Source organism: Anastrepha obliqua, chromosome 5 (assembly GCF_027943255.1).
Source record: "Anastrepha obliqua isolate idAnaObli1 chromosome 5, idAnaObli1_1.0, whole genome shotgun sequence".
Taxonomy (NCBI): Eukaryota; Metazoa; Arthropoda; class Insecta; order Diptera; family Tephritidae; genus Anastrepha; species Anastrepha obliqua.
Genome location: NC_072896.1, coordinates 32694674 through 32717029, shown reverse-complemented (window position 1 = coordinate 32717029; position 22356 = coordinate 32694674). Strand labels below are relative to the sequence as shown.

The 22356-nt window shown below is 36.2% G+C and overlaps 1 protein-coding gene across 1 annotated transcript in view; it reads right to left on the bottom strand.

The window, feature by feature from the left end:
- Window positions 1–22356, bottom strand: part of LOC129248690 (discoidin domain-containing receptor 2) — a 134950-nt gene that overhangs the window by 74471 nt on the left and 38123 nt on the right. Inside the window, exons 8-10 of the mRNA XM_054888319.1 lie at window positions 17579–17740; window positions 10832–11058; window positions 10529–10673 (exon numbers count right to left, since the gene is read on the bottom strand). Of these exons, the coding sequence (XP_054744294.1) occupies window positions 10529–10673; window positions 10832–11058; window positions 17579–17740 (534 nt within the window). The remainder of the gene's footprint in view (window positions 1–10528; window positions 10674–10831; window positions 11059–17578; window positions 17741–22356) is intronic.

Here is a 22356-nt window from a genome sequence, read left to right as displayed (position 1 = left end):
AATTGTTGGGTAATCAGTTCCCAACTTGGACGGAGACAAAATCCACTCTTAGATTTTATGATCGTTCTGGCGGAAAATATGATAGCCGAAGATAAAAAAAGAGCTGTTAGTCGATCTGGTACATCTGGAAGAAAAAGGAAACTATCTGCAGGTCATCTTCCTGTTCCCATTGCTAAGCGAAGGCGTTCCACAGGTTGTGCACAACAAAATAGAGAAAGGTGAACAAAGACACTGTGCGAAGAATGCCAGAGTAAAAACAATTTTTTTTATACTGTATTACTTGCTCATTGTTTTCTTCTTTTCACTTTACTGAAACTAAATATATATTGAATTCATAATAAAACAAACTTTTATATAAAACCAAATGGTATTAATATTTTAGATATTGTATCATAAAATACTAAACGAGACAAATGCGTCCATAAAAATACTGACGGGACATATATGTCCCAGCCCCTCCCACCGCCCCTTTTTAACCGAATACAATTTGTATGGGACAAAACACTTTTATTTCACCCATTGCAACTATTAAACATATAAAATAATTTGTATTTCCGATAGCAGCTTTCCGTACCGAAAGGGTTAAAGAAAAAGGTGGAAGAAAATGGTTAATTTCTGAAAAATGTACCTGAGCGAACTTCCGGAAAAGTTGAAAAAAAGTGTGAAATATTTGCCTGTGAAAAATATCTTATTTGGACATATGTATTGGAATTTCACAAGCAATATTTATCTTGAATATTTTAACCCATTATCTGCCTTAAAATAGGGCCATTTTGATCCTTTTTTGAACAAATTTGGAAAACAACGTATTTGTGTGGTCGCTAGGGGGTTAAAATATTCTAGGGAAATATGCCCCGGATTATTCTACTGTGGGTCTTCTCAGACGAAATCTGCATAAAAAGAACGTAAAGGTGCACAGCGACTAAAATATCAAGTACACCTTAAGATATGCAGAACTTTTTGATTGACCTTCAGATCCAATAACGCGACTAAAATTTTCCGCAGATTCTTGAAGTGCTGCATTCGCATTCGAAAACGAAGATTTTCTTTTGTAACAAAGCAGCTAAACAAATATAAAAAAGTCTACCTTAAACGTAAAAGAAACAAACTTTTTTACTGCTGCTACTGGCGCCTGTGCTAATCAGTCATCAGCGACCACACACCGGCAAAAAAGATGGTTAATTGAGCAAAACACGAACATGTCCTGGCGCTCTGGCGATATGCTACTAACACATGCACACATGCAAGCATAATGAATAAGCAACGACAGCACAAAAGAAAAAAACTACAGTGGCTTTTATGCATCGGGTAATGCATTCAAAACCGAATGCGGAATTTATGGCTGCCAAAGCCGTTTTGGAATATGATTTTTGCGCGAATTTCAGCTGTCACATTGCAAACAGGACGCTTTTATGAGCCGCGAGGGAAATGTTGGCTTGAATTGAGGGACAGAGACAGAGGGAGATAGAGACAGCGAAGGAGGGAGTGAGGAAGAGAGAAAGCGAGCGCAAGTGAGCTAAGCGAAAAACAGAAAATGTGGTCACTACGATAAGAGTTCGAACATTAGAATTCATTAACGCCAACGAGCCAAGTGACAATAGAGCCATCCAACTGGGAAAGGTGCATCGTGAGCCAGCAATGAGGGGAATTGAAACTCGCGGAAAATTGGTTTTTGGCGCCAGTGGCTGGGAAGCAAAACGCGCACAGGAACCTCGACGAAAAGCTGGTAGCAGGAGAATGGAGAAAAAAAGGCTAAGGTAAAGTTAGGCGCTCGTACGAAAATGGCGCGGAAAGAGGGACACTAACGCTTGACAGTGGCAAGTTGTTCAATTAAGCGCTTACATGTTGCATGTTGCAAATGCAAAATGAAAACTACAATAAAAGTGTCAACAACCTGCTGACTTGTTTTTCAAGTGTGTGTATGTGTGTGTGTGTCCATGTGCAGCTGGTCACTTGTTTGTTAGAGTGCGCTCTTCCCTTGCCCTCTTCGCTTAGTCGTTGCAGTCGGCCATCGCGCCCTCTGCTCTCTTGATGTTAACCGTTGATGACAAAAATGACAGCGCTAATGTTTTTGTCATTTTTGTTATTGTTATTGTCATTGTTGTTGTTTTGCGTTTTTATTATATCATCTGCTGTCGGCATATGCAAAGTATGGCCAAGCATAGTGAAATACCGAAAGGGAGGTGGTGGAGGGGGCATGAGACAGCTTGCCTTAAATTACAAGGTACATAAAATTGCTCCCGTGTGACCGTCACTTCACTTTTCGCAGGAAATGTGTGTGTGTTTGTTTACCTGCCATGCTTGCTTGTGTTAGTTTTGGCATGCATGTATGCGTGTGTGTGTGTGTGTGTGACCGATTTACATGTTCTGTCAGCGGCACTGGTGCCATGTGATGACAAATGAAATCCACCGAAAAACTGTATGCGATGGGAATGACAACAACAACAACAACAACAACGAGGACAAAAATACCAAAAACAAAAACAAAAGCAATAACAGCCATGTTGACAACAACACGCAAACTTTGGTAACTTCATTGGTTTTTACTTGTTGTTACCTTTAAATTACTTTTGTACTTTGTACTACACGAATATTCACACACACACATATACACAAACACACACCAGGGGTGCATACAGCAAATTAAAATGTTAGCTTAGCAAAAATAAAAAAAATATAAAAACAGAGATATGAAATAGTATTTTACTGCTTTTTCCGTTTTTTTTTTTTTGAATTTTCATTTATTGTCAGTGCTGACAAATTACCTGACAGTTGTAATATTTTCAACTTCATTGCATTTGAAAGTGGTTTTTGGCATTGATTAGGTGCAGAAGAAGTCCACTGCAGTACTGATGAGTTTGTGTTTTTGTTTTTTCTTTTTTTGTGATGAGAATGCGAATAAAACGTTCGAATGAATTATAAATTTCTTGACATATATCAACTTAGATCAAAAAGTCTAGAGATCTCGTTTGGATTAAGAAAGCACCTGCTCCTGGAAACTATCATTAAAGACGTATTAAAGACGTCATTGACGCGTACCTTAAACTAAATACCCAGTCAAAATGTTCGAGTGTGCTGGCCCAAGGTTTCAACGTTCATGTAGGCATACATAAATTCTCAGCTTTTAACCCTCTTCTCTTTAATATGCCGATGGACTTTTTTATGCGTGGGCAACCTGGGCAACCTCCCTTGGGCCTCCTTCTCGAACGCAACATAGCCATCCTCCAAGAAAATTTGAACCGGAGTTTTACCGTCCTTGAATCGAATGGGCTACGAGTGCGCCGCACAAAGACCGAAGTAATCGAGTTTCATTTTGTCACAGCGAGTTGTGAGTTGTCCATCTCTTATAATAAATAATGCCCCACTCAGAATAGTTGCTAGCTTTAAATACCTGGGCTCGCATTTCAGCGAAGATGGCACCTTCGAGCTAGAAATTCCTCATCGAATTCAATATGGATGGCAAAGCTGGAGAGAAACCTCCGGTGTCCGGTGTGACAAGAAAACTAGAGCTGAAACTAGGGTGGGCCAGCGGCGTTACACTGCTGTACAAGATCAGCCCTAAGCTTCAGGAAAACTGTCTACGCTGGTACGGTTATGTAATGAGAAGACCAGAGGATATAAGTGTTGCAGAGTGAGACAAGTGTTGCAGATGGAAGTAGTGAGATGTGGGTCAGACAGAGCACCAAAAACCGCCATTCAAAACGACTTGCGATGCAGAAAAGTCAACGAAGTGACGACTCAGGACTGCGCATACGAAGAGCCGACTCGAAATAGTATAAGGCTGGGTTAAAGAAGAAGGTTGAAGAAAATGGTTAATTCCTGATAAAGGTACCTGAGTACAGTTGAATGGCAAAAGTTGAAAAAAAGTGTGAAATATTTTTCTGTGCAAAATAACTTATTTGGACATATATATTAGAATTTCACAAGAAATATTTTTCTTAAATATTTTAACTCATACCACCTTGGATCAAAAAGTTCACTTTTCCATTTCTACTTTTTTTTTCTTAGCGTCACAGTCCTTGGTGAGCCATTGTTTCCATCACAGCTTCTTGCCAACGATCTCGATTTACAGCCATGTCCCTCCACGCGCATTTTCCTAAGATCAGCTTCCACATCTACCACCCACCTTTTCCTCGGGCGTCCCCTTTTTCTTTCTCCAATTGGGCGAAGATCTAGTGCCTTTCTCGTTGATTACTCCCTTGACATTCTAGCCACATATCCCAGCCTTATCAAGTCGTTGAGACTTAATAAATCTTATTATCTTATTTTAAACAGTTGCTTTAACCAGCTGACGCACGTTTCGTGTTTTGTTTCACTGTCAAACATCTTCAGTTTGGTTTATAATTTAATTTAACCATGAATCGTCTTACAAACGAACAACGCTTGCAAATCATTGAATTTTATTATAAAAATGCGTGTGCTGTTAAGATAGTTTATCGCGCGCTTCTTCCATTTTATGGTCAGTTCAATCGACCCACTGAAGCGGCTATTCGAGCTATTGTGACTAAATTTAGAACCAAATTTACATTATTGAACATGAAACCACCAACACGCTTACGTAGAGTGCGAACTGAAGAAAATATCGCAGCTGTATCGGCCAGTGTTAATGATAGCCATAAATTATCGATTCGTCGCCGTTCGCAGCAATTGGGCCTCTGTTACTCAACAACGTGGAAAATTTTGCGAAAGGATTTAGGTGTGAAGCTTTTCAAAATACGGCTGGTGTAAGAAATGAAGCCGAACGGCCTACCGCAACGCAGAATTTTTGGTGAATGGGCTCTTCCAAAGTTGGCCGAAGATCCACTTTTTTATCGAAGAATTGTGTTCTGAGTCGAAGCTCATTTTTGGATCAATGGGTTCGTAAATAAGCAGAATTGTCGACTTTGGAGTGAAGATCAGCGAGAAGAATTGCTAGTATCCAAAAAAGTTCACAGTTTAGTGCGGTTTATGGGCTGGAGGTATCATTGGACCGTACTTCTTCAAAGATGCTGCGAATCGTAACATAACTGTGAATAGTGAGCGCTATCGTGAAATCATATTCAACTTTTTTTTTGCCCAAAATGCAAGAGCTTGACTTGCATGACACGGTGTCACATGCCACACAGCACGCGTAACAATGGGCTTGTTGAGAGGCGAGTTTGGTGAACGTGAAATAAAATACGTTCGGGACCTTTTAATTGGCCACCCAAATCGTGTGATATAACGCCTTTGGATTATTTTTTGTGGGGCTATGTTAAAGCTCATGTCTATTCAGACAAGCCTGCTTCAATAAACGCGTTGGAAGACAACGTTAAAGCATTTATATGTGAGATACCGGCCGAAATATTGGAAAGAGTATGCCTAAATTGGACTAAGTGGATGAACCATTTGAAGCGCAGCCGCGGTCAACATTTGCATGAAATTATCTTCAATTATATGGACTGTATTATCGATTTACATTGTGTAAAATAAGTACCCGGAATTTATAATTTAAACTCTCCCGGGAATACCTGACACTTCAAATTTGGTTTTTTCATGTTGGTACACATGTCCTTGAATGCACAAGCCTTATTAGAACGGGATCTATTACTTAGTGTGTTTTATTCTGCAGTCAAAGTGAGTTGATCTTTTGTTTACTTGGCGAATTTTACTCAATTTTTTGCAAAAAGAGCATCGGAAGGAGGTCTCTGAAGACATGGTTTCCCGAGCTAATACGGACCCTACGTTCATGAAACGCATAATAACTGGTGATGAGACATGGGTCTACGAGTACGATATGCAAACCAGTCAGCAATCGTCTGAATGGTGCTTCGAGAACGAGCCGTATCCAAAAAAACCACGCCAAAGCCGGTCAAAAGTGAAGGTTATGCTCACGGTTTTCTTTGATTACCAAGGCTAGGTGCACTGAGTTCCTTCCAGAGGGCCAAACGGTTAATAAGGAATATTATTTATCCGTTTTAAGGCGTTTACGTGAAGCCATTCGCCGTAAACGGCCCGAATTGTGGAAGGACAATTCGTAGATTCTGCACGACGACAACGCGCCATCGCACCGAGCCTTGATTGTACGCGAATACAAGACCAAAAACTTAATAAATACTATCGAACAGCCACCGTATTCGCCAGATCTCGCACCCTGTGACTTTTTTCTCTTCCCAAAACTAAAATTGCCACTTCGGGGAAGGCGTTTTGAGTCGATTGAAGACATTAAAAAAAATTCGCTAAAGGAGCTGAAGGCCATCCCGGCGCCGGCCTACCAGCGGGCCATGGATGACTGGGTTGTTCGTTGGAATATTTGTATCGGCTCAAAAGGAGCCTATTTTGAAGGCGATCCAACAAATAATGATGAATAATATGAAAAAATGTGTTTTTTTTTTAAATTCCGGGTACTTATTTTACACAATGTAAATAAAAATTTCATGAATTTTTCTGAATTTTACGTGTGTTTTTTGAAAAACTTTCTTTGTTAACTATGTCTCCCAGTTCGGCAAGTGGACTATAGATCTTTCGGAACACTTTTCTTTCAAAGCACATTAGCTGTTTTGTCACTTTAGCGTCCATAGTTCACAGCCATATTGCTCACGCGATAATATTTTAGATCGAATCAGTTTTAGAGTAGAATTATATGCTTTGTTGGCTTTCTTAGCCATTCGAATTTTGTCATCGCCAAAGCTTATTCTTCATTTGCCTTCATTCAGCGTTTTGCTTCTGAATTTAGGGATACATATACTTCAAAGTTTATGGAGGCATTCAAAAGAAATTTTTTTGTTTTGCACTTTGATCTCTTCCGATGTTTGTTGATCCTCTTCCTTAATTCAACGCAAGGTGTAGAAGAGGAAATAGAAGAACTATAAAGTAGAAGAAGTATAGTTTCACTTTGATTTCTCTTTCTTGATATTATAAATGGGACAGCTGGCTCGCCATTACCCTTAGAATTCATTTTCAAATACCTCAAACAAAAAAAAAAATAGTCGGACCAATGGCTTATTCTTCCTTGAGCTTATGAGAACTGTTTACACCTCGTGAGCAGCTTTTTTAGATTTTAAGGTCTTTGGCTTATGACTTATCCAAATATAATTTTCAATTATCACTCAATGAATTTTTTCAATAGTTGCGAAATATCATATTTACATATAATTCTTACTGTTAGTTCTATGAGGAATGTAAGAAAGCAGATTTACCAAATGAATTAAGGAATATTTTATCATCAGCTGATCCTTTTATTTTTATTTATTTTTTTTTATTATTTTATTTTTTTTTATTATTTTTTTGATTTTTATTATTTTATTTTTATTATTATTTTTTTTTATGAGAAGATTTAAAACTGCGAGCTGAAAATTCTATTGCTCTCCTTCATGGCTTAAGAGTATTTCTCTGTGCCTGAGTTGCTTAATATCAAACGAGATTTCAGGTAGTAGTCCAGTCAAAAGAGACGAAAAAAATAGCCAACTTCGTAATTTTAGGAGTATGCGAGTTTATGGTTTTATTATGTAAAACCCATCACTGTGAACTTAAATTTGAGTTTTCGGGGTCGGGGGTTGTGTCCCGCGGCCGCCATCTTGGAAATAAGGGTGCAACTGGTTTTTTGCGATTATCTCGTGAATTTCGAAAGTTACGAAAATTTTGTAAAATACTTTTTTGTAGATAATAATATTATCTACAACTTTCATTCAAAACGTTTTATTGTAAAATTAATAATAAAAAAGTTATAAACAAAATTACGCGAAAAATTAAGGGATGCATTGTTTTAAAGCGTAATAACTTTTTTTTTATTGATTTTATGGAAAATATACATCAGAGCTTTTTTATAGAGCATTCTTATGTGAACATTTTTGTCTAAAAGTTTTTTCCGCTATCTTTATTTAGTCGTATGATTTTGAGCTGCTAAGCGGAGCAACCAATACATTAGCGAAGCGCGTACATGATTACACAGGCCGACAAAATTTAACCAACATTCAGACCCAGAAACCAGACTATATATTTCCAAAGGTTTATGATGCGCTAAATCCAAATCTGGCCTCAGAATTGCTCTATCAGCTCTGATTTTCGAGATATCCTAACCTAAAAGTGCAAAAAACACCATTTTTGCCCATATTTGAGGTTATGTAGCCTTGCAGATGTTTTCTTTCACCAAAATTAAAGGATGGCATCTTTAAACACAATCCTTCTTTTTTCAAATGGCGTTTTGTTTGCTCAAATATCATTTTTTTTCGCAGAGATATCGCATTTTGAAATTTTCATGTTTCGAAATTTTCCTACACCTGAAAATCGATTAAGATAACATAGACATGATATATTCGATTACAAGTTTTTTATTTGAAGCGTAAACAACAATATTTTTACCACACTTGAAAATGTCGAATTTCGTGCCAAATAATGTGTTTTTGCGGGGAATTCTTTAATATGAAGAAAAAAGCAGCCGAAAGTCATCGTATCTTGGTGGAAGTTTATGGTGAGCATGCTCTAGCTGAGCGAACGTGCCAGAAGTGGTTTGCACGCTTTAAAAGTGGTGATTTTGGCCGCGCCGCCAAAGTTCATGGATACCGAATTGGAGGAATTGCTCGATCAAGATCCGGCTCAAACGCAAGAAGAGGTTGCAAAAACTTTGGGAGTTGATCAATCAACCATTTCCAAACGTTTAAAAGCCATGGGAATGATCCGAAATTCAAATTTCGAAAAAAAACCGCACGAACTTATTCATAGTCCATTACAATAAAACGTTTTGAATGAAAGTTGTAAATAATATTATTATCTACAAAAAAGTATTTTACAAAATTTTCGTAACTTTTGAAATTCACGAGATAATCGCAAAAAACCAGTTGCACCCTTATTTCCAAGATGGCGGCCGCGGGACACAACCCCCGACCCCGAAAACTCAAACTTAAGTTCACAGTGATGGGCTTTACATAATAAAACCATAAACTCGCATAGATATTTTCTCAGGGAATATTGTAAATTTATTTTTTTACCACCTTTCCAATTTGGTTGGTAGCAAATATGTTTTCATAATTTTAACAATTCTCTGCTATCAAAATTTACATACGCGTATCGACATATTTATACAGCTATGCTCACAATAGTAGCAGAGCGTTATATCTCAAAGTCGGAAGGCCCTCGCCTCATTCGAAATGGTGTGTTTTGAGTGTTTCTTTGAAAGCGTGTAAAACGGAAATGAAAAGAAGATTTTTTTATTATTGTTTCCAGTATTTTATTTTCCTATTCATTGTTAAAGAATAAAAACTTTTTTGTGGCCGTACGAGGTTCGTTCAAAAAGTTGTCAGCCTTCAAAAAATGGTCTTCACATAAACAATGGATACAGATATAGCCGGTTCTGCTGAATGGATTTTGATGAAATAAAATTTGATGACGTAGAATTGATGTCGTTATCGTGTGAACTACGATCATTCGGGAAAAAAAATTTGTGTAGTTTTTTCGTAAGTTTAAAGTCAAACACAAAGGTTAAAAACGGGTTTTCTTCTTTGAACGTCCGCCATTTTGCTAAGTTTTATTTTCTTAAAGACCGTAGTTCACACGATAATGACATTCATACAGAATAAGAACCCTTTTGTCTTTTTGAATTCAGACCCCTGTGAGTTCCGGAATCCGTGGCGCCAGTGACTTACCTACCTTTTTTTGGATGGCAATTTTTTAAAGCTGACAACTTTTTGAACGAACCTTGTATGGCTACACAGAAGTTTTTATTTTTTTAATATAATAAAGATGAAAAAATAAAATATTCAAAACAAAAAAAAAGTCTTTTCGTTTCTGTTTCACATGCTTTAAAGAAACACCCAAAAACACCAATTCAAATGAGGCGAGGGCATTAATTTATTTTTTTTGTTTATTAAAAATTAAAAAAAAAAACGAAAACAAAAACAAAAACTATATAAGTCAGAGCTTTAAGAGTAGAACAAAATTTAAAAAATTCAACAAATTTTCATTAAAATTTGAAGTTTTTAAGTCGGAGTTTTTAGAAATCTAAATACGCAGTTTTTTAGTCTATTAAATTTTGGTGTAATATTCTGTCAGTTTAAGTGAATTAAAATTTACGCTGATTTTTGACATTTTTTTTTTGTTGACGGTGTCATGCATTTCCTTCCCAGTAACCAGCGCTCGCAATTTTTTATACGAAGAAAATGCACAAGACCGCCAGCAAAATAAATCTTCAAAACTCAATGAGCTTTTGCAGTTACTTTAAACTTGCACTTTATTAAACTAAAATTAATGGGGCCATAAAATTGCATACTCAAAATTTTTGGAAAAATTCTCAAAGATTATCAAAAGATAAAAAGTTTAAGATTTTAGCAAAATTTTTTTGATTTTTTTTTTTAATTTTCCACAAAGCTTGAATCTGAAAATTATATGGCATTTGTTGTAGTAGAAACTATATTTTTGCCAAAAAAAAATTAGTTAATTAAAAAGTAAGTAAACAGCAAAAAACTTGCACCAAGTCGCGCTGCTATTACTGTGAACCCAGATGTAATTATTATCCATGTTCAAGTATGTATGTAAATATGCACACATCCAGGTACATAATAAGTAATTTGCATACCTGTGTAGTCCGGTGTGACATGTTGTCGTTGCATGTCATTCATGGAGCAACCGCTCGCTGCACTCGTGTACATGTTCACATTGAATGGCTCATGGTAGAGGCTACTCTTGTCTATCGACTCTGAGTCATTGTCCATAGTGACGGCCTGTAAAAACAGAAAAAAAAAAAAACGAAAACAAAAACAAGGCGGTTAAGGTGATTGGGATGTGTTGTTATTTGAGAATTTATTGGGAAAAATAACAACCTGAAATCATTTTCATTGCTATGTATGTGTTAGTGCTCATGCATAATAACTCTCCTCACCTTCATGCCATTGCAGTTGAGCCGTTTATCAGCGCCGCCAAGCGTATCCGGATTGAAGTTGTGCTGGAATGCATCAAGCACATTGCCACCGCGGCCACGTTTATTTCGTATGACAATCAAGAGTATGACGATGACCAGCACCAAAATGATGGCCACCAATATGGCGAATATGAAGCCAATCAAACTGCTTTCTGGCTCTGGATGGTCTATGGGTTTGGGTGAAATTACTGAAAAAAAAGAGAAAAGAAAAAAACTTTGGGGTTAAAAGGAAAGATTTCATACTGTAAGAAGATTGATTAAATAATAATTTAGACGAGCTTAAACTATTAAATAAATTACTACCCTTACAAAATGAAAGAATAAAAAGTTGTATCTTACACCCTTTTTATCGTGTTCCTTAAAACTGTCGAACACTGCTAGCCTTTTTCAGGCAGAATTCTTTGTGATGCTGCAGGCATGTAGAATGCTTAGGGAACGTGGGAGCGAGGCAGATATTAACATTTCTTCCGATAGGCAAGCTGGGATTAAAACTCTAATCAAACTGGTCAACTCCTGCAAGGAGGAGATCAAATTTCTTGGGTGTGCAGGTAACATTTCTCTGAGCTGGGTTTCATAGAAACATAGAGTGAAATGAAATTGTTGACGAGCTTGCCAGGAAGGAGTCGACTGAATTGGTCGCAGAGCGTCTCCCTGGCTGTTGCTAAAGGGGAGTTGCACAACTTAGTCCTCAAAAATGATGTAGCTCCATTTCTTCGTCCGCTATGTCGAAAACTTTGTGGCTCCAAAGCAATAAGTGCAGGAAGCAGAAAGTTCTGGGAACTCCACGCAATTCAATATCCAAACTCGTAGCTGTATTGACCGGTCATTAGAGGATCGACACACACGCGAAAATATGCGGGTTTGGCAGCTATACGACTAAGGTCAATGGATGTTCCTTTCTTCGACAACGTGGGGTGCTGCAACCTCCTAAATCCCATCAACCTTGTATAGAGGGTCAACAGCTTTAGTTGGCTGTAGATATCATCAGGTCTCGTAATGATATTAAATTGGCACTTTAGTGCTACTTAGGAAATGTCAGACTGGTACTTAAACCATTTTACATATCTACCTACACCCTTTTTTAGACGCTCGATCGAGTTTCTATCCCGATTTCTAGTGTGTCTGGTATATTCTTCCTGAACTGCGTTGATGTTCATTTCGTCAAATCATTTGTTTCCTAAATTTGCGAACAATTTTGCTAATGTTTTTAATTTTTTTGGTGCCTGTTTTCTCTGAAGAATTTGATTCAATTTTTGTCGTGCTACCAAGAAAAAACGAAAAATTGGTGCAGCCAAACTTAGAGAGTTTACTGAGTTTGTGTAACAAATACCCTCTTTGACGAATCATCCCTCGGGATGACGTCTATGAAGAGGAAACTCTCATGAGAATTGTTCTACCTTGAAAACTGATAGCTATACCAATGTAGTAAGCCCCTCTCCACTATTTGTCACACTTCTCTCGGATCTGTTAAAACGGTGTAGTATTCCTATATCTACACCGTTGGTGGCCGATTCCATGTCTGCCAGACGTAAGAGTTTAGACACCGATATCGCTATTCTGGCAAGAGCAGGACTGCAATTGTGTTTCAACGCTCTCCACCTTTTTCTCATTCCTACAGCTGCGACAGATATTATTAGAGGGTATGGGGGTTTCCTATGTGCTCCCATTAGGCAGTGCCCGGTGATGATGTCAACCACCGTACTAATGGAAATGCGTTGTAGATTGAGTGAGGTTCTAAAAATATATTTCTTCGAAAGTTTTACTACAAGTCTTTCCTCGAAAAAACTTTAAGCGATTAATACAAATTTCTATGAAATGAACAACGTGCTTTAACCTCCCTCTAAGCTTGACCTCCAATTAGTCGTCAAGTGATACTTGATATTACCAAGACACCTAATGGTACATGTCCACAGTGCGTGTTAGGTTAGAATTATAAGCTGGCCTGAGCGTGCGATGGAAACTTTTCACAGAGCGTCGATTTTCGTAATAGAATTGTACGATTTGTAAACGTTGGGCTTTCCATGACGAAATGTCAATAAATAATGGAAAAAATTATGTTTTTAGTTTGACGGTAGTTACGCGAGATCTCTCAAAAAATTCTGTAGGAAAAAGTACCTCCAATCTGATCAACATTTATAAATCCGAATCGCTCCGGCTACGTAGAATAAATTGTTTTGGGGCATCACATCTTATTCTTCCTTGAAAGAGTAAATTTAAGTTACCACCACGGGTGGAAAATTCCGTCACTCGGGCATAATGTCTAAGGCGTGCATTCCTTGAACAACTTTCTACATACATATGCAGCTGACCTGTGAACTTTAGGGAGCTCGAGGAAAGTGGTTGGTTAAAGTAATATCCCATTTCACTGTCGTTTATTCGATAATTCAGTAATATGGGAGGAAAAGAGTACTTTCGCATGATAGGTCCATTTTCCATTCTCAGGAAAAGCAAAAAGTATAAGTAGATATTCACATGACTTGAGCACTAGACACTGCAATGCAACACTAGTTTACAGGGTCATCGACCAAAGTAGCTCTAGCTGCCTTGCAAATAATATATTCTTAGATTTGTCTGTCATCACCAGCTCGTCTATTTGAGGAGAAGGTTTCACTAGCTATTTTAAGGTTTTTACGTTAAACATCTTTCTGGCTCTTACTCTCTGTCAATGAAGCACTTGCAGAAATATGCCTGGTAAGAATTGCTTGTGAAGAAAGGTATCAATCATCCTATCACAACTGATGTCATTAATGTCGGGAGTTCGTTCTAGCAAAATAGTCTCGTTCTTCTCTTCAAAAGCCTGAGAGCAGTGGCCAGTGTTGGAAAATTGTTCTAGCAAAATTGTCTCGTTCTTTTCTTCAAAAGCCTAAGAGCAGGGGTCAGTGTCCGAAAAATAGTTGTTGTTCTTTTGTTCTAGAAAAAATAGTATCGTTCTTTTCTTCAAAAATCGGAAAGCAAGGGGTTATTCTCAGTATCATATGCTTTAAAGATCTTTGCGTCCGTCTTTCGCTCCATCCGCGCCACCGTCAGGAGACACATATAACAAAAAACGAACTTTTCTTTTTCTTCTTGATAGCCGAAGTAACCGCCTTACAAGCAAATGATTTTGAGAACCTTTGCGCTTTAGAACTGTGACCGGCTCTCCTTGAATGTTTCTCTCTTACGTATTTGATACTGGAGAGTCAAAGAGCACAAAATTAGTGACTAACGAGCAAGCGAACAAAATATTTACTTCAAAATTTATTAATTTGCAGCTTTACAGCTGACGAATAAATATTGACCCAAAATTATGCAACAATTATTGACAACTTTTCACAAACTGAAATGTATCATATGCCGTATCGTATTTCTTCTTCCTATATAATTTGAAGGAGAAATATTTTGCACTGAAAACAAATTTTACCTTTTTCCAAAATTTTTTCCAACATTTAACAACCATTTCCACTGCATGGCCACATACCTACATTCATCTTTTCTACCATACTTGCGCGTAAAAAATGGAAAATGCTCATACCGTTTTTTCCCGATTCATTGTTGTGTCCATAGTCGCGTAGCTAAATATGCAACGGCACGTTTTCCGGCCGTACACAGTTGCGGTTTGAAAATGATGGAAATGCAATTTCATACAAAAGAGTAGACACAAAAGAGCAGTGTAAGTGTGAAGCAGAAAAATGGAGGTAAGGAATAATAAAATGCGCGTGGTGCTGGCGAAGTGATTTGGGCACATTTTTAATAATCGCACAGGCGCTGGGTGAATGTGACGGGTGTTAGACATTTGAAAGTACTTCCGATGCCCAAAAGTAGGCACAATTTTGCTGTAAGCTAAAGTCGGAACCAAAGTCGTCGTTAAAGGGGTGGTTGGTATTTAAATAAAATTAATTGAGGGCTGATATTTGTTCCGACACATTTACCGATTAAAGTGAAGAAAGGCAATTACCTAAAATAATCCTGTTTAGTTGATTTATTGAAACAGACTTAAAAAGAGTGAACATTTGAAGTGCAAACGAAAAACGAAATAGAACGAAGAGGAGATGAGGATAACGAAAATAGTGATGGGAAGTGTTGCCACATATATAAATTTCCAATAAATGCCATAGTCCTTATGCAGCTTTTAAAGATATACGATTTTATTTCTACTCCGTACAGATCAACGAGTCTTTCATCGATTTGAACACTGTAGATTCATTCTTGTTTTTCTTCGCACCATCATCGATACCTGATCAATGCCGATGACTTCAGGTTTCTATTGGAAAATCAGTTTAATATCGCTTGCAAAATTTATGAATTTGAAAATGATTAATTGAAAGTGACCCAACAAAAACATTTTTTAAGTCTGCCAACCATGATTACATATCCCCATTGAATTTACTCTATGGAGCTAGGAAAAAATAGTTGATTTATGGTACACTATGTAGTTTTTGGAAACCCATCCGTAAAAACCCCTCATCGTATGTGATCGAGAAACTCAATAAGGATTATTTTGGCGCAACCAATAAAGTGAGCTTTACTAATCGAGCCGATAACCTATTCCTAATGTAAACAACTCTTTAACTCTTATAGTTTTTCCAATTGCCGGACAAAGTTAATTTGACTAATTCCAAAAGTACTGCAAGGTTTGAGTAAATATCCCCTATTTTCTTTCCTTATTTTATTAACCAAGGTGAGTAATGCTAGTGAAAAAAACCAACTGCTTCTTATTTGTATTACCTTAATTAATTTTGGAGTTAATCGGCCGGAAGGTTTTTCAGGTTTCCCATGGAAAGAAAATGCATTTAAGGGCGAGATAAAATGAGTTGTAATTAAGAGGCTAGTTGAGAAAATGATCCTCTTTCTTTCAGTATTCCGCTGACTGCATTACACTGCCTCAAGAATGCATGGTGAAAAAATTCAGAGGTGCGGCCTCCATCAGAAAGTTAACCAACTCTCAGCTATCTTAAGGTTATAAATTGATTGGCTGACGTAACAGGGGTCATAATAACGCTTTGTTTACAAAAAAACTGAGATTGTGATGGTGATATAGGAAAAAAATCAACGCAGCCTATACACAAATTACTTCGCTCCCATCTGGGCAAAGACTGATAGGAAGAGTCTGTGAATACATGTGAAATGAGTGCGCGAAATTCTGCTACCGAGTGCCCAGTGATGTGGCAGTGGAAGTCATGGAGAAAATATTTTTAGCGGTGTGCTACGTAGCAGTTATTATTCAACTCTGAGCGCATTTGGCAGAATCAGTTGATAGGCTGATGTCTCTTACGGTACGAAACGGTATTTCGACGAAAAAACTGCGCTTGGGTTAGTGATATACGAAAGAAATCAACCAGTGACAACATTTCGTTGCCTTCTGAACAACGACTCGTTGGACGAGTGTGTGAATACATATGACGTAGTAGCCAAAGTTCCCCTCACAATTTTTGTTTCACCATAGCAAAATAGCAAACCTGGTAATCTACCACCCTTGAATGGAAGTAGCTCTCACAATTTTGTATTTCACCATAGCGAGTGGTCAAACCTGGTAATCTATTATTCTTGTCATATACATATGCATGTTAGTCTCCGCTCTCTGCTTCGACTAGGAACGACACTAAATTCTAACGTTACGTTAATTTTTTTTGTATTCAATTTAATGTCAAGAAAATAAAAGAATTAAAAAATATGCAAGTTTTCTCTAAATCTAATGCCGGGATATCAAATCAATGTTTAAGAAAGTACGGAAAATTTGGCAGTCTTGAAAGGTTTCGTGTAATAGTGCAAGGTTTTATCTACATAAGTGACTTGGACTGTCAAAAGAGACCTTTTGTTCGAAAAAATTGTTTCACAATCTTTTAGCGTTACTGATAGAAATGAATTTCAAAGTAAAACTTAAACTGCGAATACAAATGCTCTGAAACAAGGAGACACTGCCACCTAATAAGGTGCTTTGTAACTTAGTAATACTTCTCTAACTCTAAGAGATTTGTATTCTAGCGTTGCGTCTATTACCAAAGGCCTTTAGAGTTTAACTACATAGAAGTTTATGTGCTTCAAGCTCTGAGATGTGACAAAAAATATACTCGAAAGCATCATCACTCTCAAATAGAGTCAGCAAACTGGACAATAGATAGACTTAATCGGTGCATCAGCAATTTCAGCAATAAATCTGTTATACATTTTTTTTTTTTGCTGATGTGCGGTCTCTACACAAAATTTAAGTAAAATTTTAAGACGGCTTTTTTTCTTGAAAATTAGTATTTTAATGGTGATTTCAAAAAATTAGTAGAGTTAATTTAAAAATTATTTAAAAATATTAAACTACTCATGTTTTTTACCATTATTTTCTCCATAACTAACAGCGAAGTGACAACATTTCTATGAAGAGCAGTTTAAAACCCCATTCGCCCCGCGTGGCAAAAATTTCATTGGCGCTACTGTACTGTTAAATGCATACCGGCACATACATACATACCTACACTTACACATGCACATACAAGACGAATAGTATTGTTGCCATATAAAAGATGAAAAGTATTAGAAGCGCACTCTTAAGTGAAACTCTCATCAAGACGTCTAAAATGTGGCAGTGATTTTCATTTTGAATTCGTATTTCAGGCGAATAAAGCCGTGCGCTGAATGAAGTTGCATTTTCTGACAGCTCACTCAAATTTCAGTTGCGGATACGAGTGCCGAGTATAATAAAATCAAATTAAGTATTATAAAATGGATGAAATCACTTACCCAGTGGCGTTTGTGGCTGACTGCGTTCACCAAATTTTCCATTAATGACGCGCTCTACTTCATCGCGCTGCAATGGATACTCGGCATTCTCTTGTGGTGTTGCACCTACGGCGATGGCGCCACCAGCGAAATCTTCGTCGGTGAAATTGCCAACAACAGACGCTGAAAATAGAAGACATTAGAAGCGATAATTTAATAGAGAAATTTTAAATGAAATTAAAACTGAGATGTGATCATTTATTTGGTAAAAATCTCGTCTGGTTTTGGTGAGATTTCAATGTGAATGCTATTTTATGTTCCACACGAGTTTTTCCTCCCTGGAAAACATTTTTTTATACAACTTTTGGAGAGCAATTTAAACCCTTCACTGCTCTTCCTAAGAACTTTCATAAAACTTATTTGAAGGAAGGGTCGAAACGACCCGCTAAGTTGGAAATTAAAGTAGTTAATATGTTCCGCTCTATGCCCGACTAGGAGCGATTATTTTTATAGTAGCCCTTTAGTACTTCCTAGAAACGTCATTTACCAGTATATACTCGTGTTATAAAGGAATAAAAAAAAAACCACAAAAAAAAACAAATTAAAAACATAAAAATAAAAAAAAATGGAATGAAAAAAAACAACATTTTCTATGAAAGAAACAAAGGCGCGCTATATTTTATTCTAAGTCTTTAAACATAAAAATTACGTTCGAAAACAATTTATGTATAATATTTAGAGTACTCGAGACCACTGTAAAAAAATGTTGATGAGGTGTAAAAAAATCGTTTTAGATTCTGAGTGAAATCCGTTGATTTTTACTTGATACAACTTTTACAAAAATTTTCGTACAGGGTTGCCATATAATTTTTTAATACAAACATTTTTTAATATAAAAATAATGACTTAATAAGGTGAAGTTGAAAAAATTATAATGAACTAAAGTTATATTTTTATATAAATTATAAAAATTACAAAAATTGAGAATCATTAGAAAGTTACAAAAAAAAAAAACTTAAGCCCTATGAGTTTAACCGAGTTTCTCTTGCTACTATAATTCAGATGAAATTTTGTATTCGATAGCCTCATTCACATTCATAAATTCATTCATACTCATATTCATAAATATTTACAAGGTGGCGCAAAATTAATCACCTCTAGCTCTTCCTAAGCATTTCATCTAACAGTATATATTTATTGTCAAGGAATAAAAAAAAACAACATTTCTTATCAAAGAAAAAATGCGTGCTATATTTTACTCCAAGTCTTTAAAGATAGAAATTACATTCACAAACAAATTTTGTATAATATTTCATGTACTCGAGACCACTGAAAACATTTTTTTTGGTGAAGAGTACGAAATTCTTTGAAGATTCTGATTAAAACGCGTTAATTTGTATTTAATAAAACTTTTATAACGAAATATTTGTGTATAGGGTTGCCATATCATTTTATTTAATATACAAGTTTTTCAACATACTCGATGAGGTAGTTGAAAGAGGCAAAACTGCTTTTACAAAGCAAAGCGTCTGATTTATTCGGTGTTGAAACAGGAGTAAAGACGGGAGAGACGCGTTGTCTACGCTTGTGTTGAACCTGATTCTAGACTATTGTAATTCAAGACGTTGAACCATCAGAGACTATATTTAACAAAGCTTCACAGTATGTGGATTTGCTGATGACCGGGCACTCTAAATAAAAGTAACATTCTCTAAATTAAAGATCAATGAAAGCAAAACGAAATACCTCGCATGACTTAACCCTTTGCCACCAAAAATCAGTATCGTACCTGAAGTAACTAGTTGTGTGCCAGTTCTAACCGGTACAATGCTGCGGAGTGGAATAGTAAACGAGTTTTCGACTCCTTCCACATAGCCTAAACAATATTAATGCCCGTAAGAAACAAAAGCGTAGTGAATTCCATTTGCACAAGTGCTATGTAAACCTAATTATGCCACTACTGCAACAGCTTGTGAAAATTCGTGTAAAAATAGTTAGCATTTCGATTGTGGAATTATTTGGCACTCAGATCTTTTTACCCTTCCGTTTTCATCTTTCATTTTCATGTCGGCTGTCGGTAGGTCAACAACAAAAAAAATAACAAAAAACAAAATGAATTCAATCATTTTCTTGAATATTCAATTCAATTTGCAATTTCAATCCAAATTGAACAAAAACTGCATTGCCAAACATCTTTCGAGATTGAATTCTTTGGCTCGTTGCCTCACAAGCCCTCAACCTGATATTTGTTGATTTTTCATATTTTCAGCTGCACAGCACATTGAAATGCACTGAATTTGGCATTTGTAAAACTTTTCATTCACACAAGCACAATACACGCATACATAACTACATGCACACACACTTTCCCCTTTAATCCTTGCCTAATCCCTTCTAATTGAAATGCATCGTTTTTGTTCGACTGCATATCGTTTTGATGGATTTTTAGTTTAATTTTATTTTCAAAAATCTTTACTGTATTTTTTCGCTCGCTCTCTCACTGTAATTCACATTTCATTTCAATGAATGCTGTTTGAATGAGTTTCCGTTTATATGCACGTAATATTGCCAGCGCCTTTGTAAAAGGCGTAAATTTTGCAATTAAAAGCAGATCAATCGAAATGAGCACAGTCAGTTTGCTGTTTTCTTATGCAAAGCCAACAACAGGAAAAAAGGCTTGAGCTGATCAAATTGAGAAAGTGTATAAAATGAAAAAAGTGAGCAGAGTAAATGTGCATTGTACTTGTATGTACTTGTGGATATTAATGCTGGCGGCCTTGAGCACTTAATGCACGCCGAGCACCGGCGTGCTTGAGCGGAGTAACTTAATGGCAGTGTGCACTTGCAGAATTGCTAAATTTTGCATTCGCAGTGAAAGTACAATTAAAATTCTACTCATTAACTCGATACAACAAAAAAAAAAATTAATGTACACACATACCAGCATACAATCGAATGAGATTGTGCAACAAGATGTTGATAAAAAAATTGAAATGAAATTTCACTTCAAATTTTATATGGAATATAAAAATAAATGAAATAAGGTAGAGCAGACTAAAATAAAAAATTATAATAATAATTTAAAAAGGAAAATAAAAACAGGACAATAAAACAATAAAGTAAGCTAAGCTGAAACTAAACTTAAAATAAAATTAATTAAATTAAAAGCAAAAAAATAGACTAAAGAAAATAGAATAATATTAATTAAAATCTAATAAAGAAGAAAAAGAATAAATAAAAAAATAGAAACAAAAAATAAAAAAATTTATTAATTCAAAAACAGATTACAAAAATTAAAAAAAAGTAACTTTTTTAATAAAAAACAAGCTCAAATTAATAAAATAAAATAAAATAAAATAAAAATGAATTAAAGAAAATAAATTAATACAAAAAGCAGAATAGTGTGAATAAAATCTAATCAAGAAAAAAATAAAATAAATAAAAAATATAAATAAAAAAAAGAAGTTGTCTGTAAAGTCGGTTTACTGACGATAGTTTAACGTGACAACGTCATAAGAAAATATTGATGGAATGGTTGCAATTTTCAAAACAAAATTTTAATTTTATTTGTTTGATAGATATTTTGTATGGATATAGAGAATGAGTTAACACTAACATAACATAATATAAAATAACATAACACAACACAACACAACACAACATAACCTACCTTTGGCTTTGTATCTACGGAAATATTGAGAATTAGGCTCTGTAACTTTGTGTGAATATTCTGAAATATATTAGGAATCGCTTAAAACGAAAAAACAAAATTGATTTTTTTGACCTTAAAAACCAGGCTTCCCCCTTAACGTGACAACGTCATAAGAAAATACTGATGGTATGGTTGCATTTTTCAAAAGAAAATTTTAATTTTATTTGTTTGATAGATATTTTGTATGCATATAGAGGAGGAGGTAAATGGAATTGCAATGGAATAGGTCAAGTTACATTTACACAAACGTAAAAAATGACGAAACATTTATCAAATTCATGAAAGATATCTTCAATTTCGATTGTGCATCAGACGTTAATAAGTCAACAACACTAAGAGGCAACATCATCGATTTGACTTTTTTAAGACACTTTACACTCGAAACACTCCCTTTCATTTCCTACTTTTTCTATCATCGCCCTATTCTCAACAGAGAAATGGTTCATTACAATGCACACAGGAAGAAGGCATATGCAAATATAAGTGTGTGAATGTATATACCTACATATGCGCATATACATACATATACATACATATATATGCTCACTCATCCATGCCCAGTCATCCATGGCCCGCTGGTAGGCCGGCGCCGGGATGGCCTTCAGCTCCTTTAGCTCCTTTAGCAGATCCTTTAGCGACGACAACGCGCCATCGCACCGAGCCTTGATTGTACGCGAATACAAGACCAAAAACTTAATAAATACTATCGAACAGCCACCGTATTCGCCAGATCTCGCACCCTGTGACTTTTTTCTCTTCCCAAAACTAAAATTGCCACTTCGGGGAAGGCGTTTTGAGTCGATTGAAGACATTAAAAAAAATTCGCTAAAGGAGCTGAAGGCCATCCCGGCGCCGGCCTACCAGCGGGCCATGGATGACTGGGTTGTTCGTTGGAATATTTGTATCGGCTCAAAAGGAGCCTATTTTGAAGGCGATCCAACAAATAATGATGAATAATATGAAAAAATGTGTTTTTTTTTTTAAATTCCGGGTACTTATTTTACACAATGTAGTATGATTATAAGTTGAACATGCCCAATGTAGTATACTCAGTTGCTTTAGTAAACATGTGTTGCGTTAAGTAAAC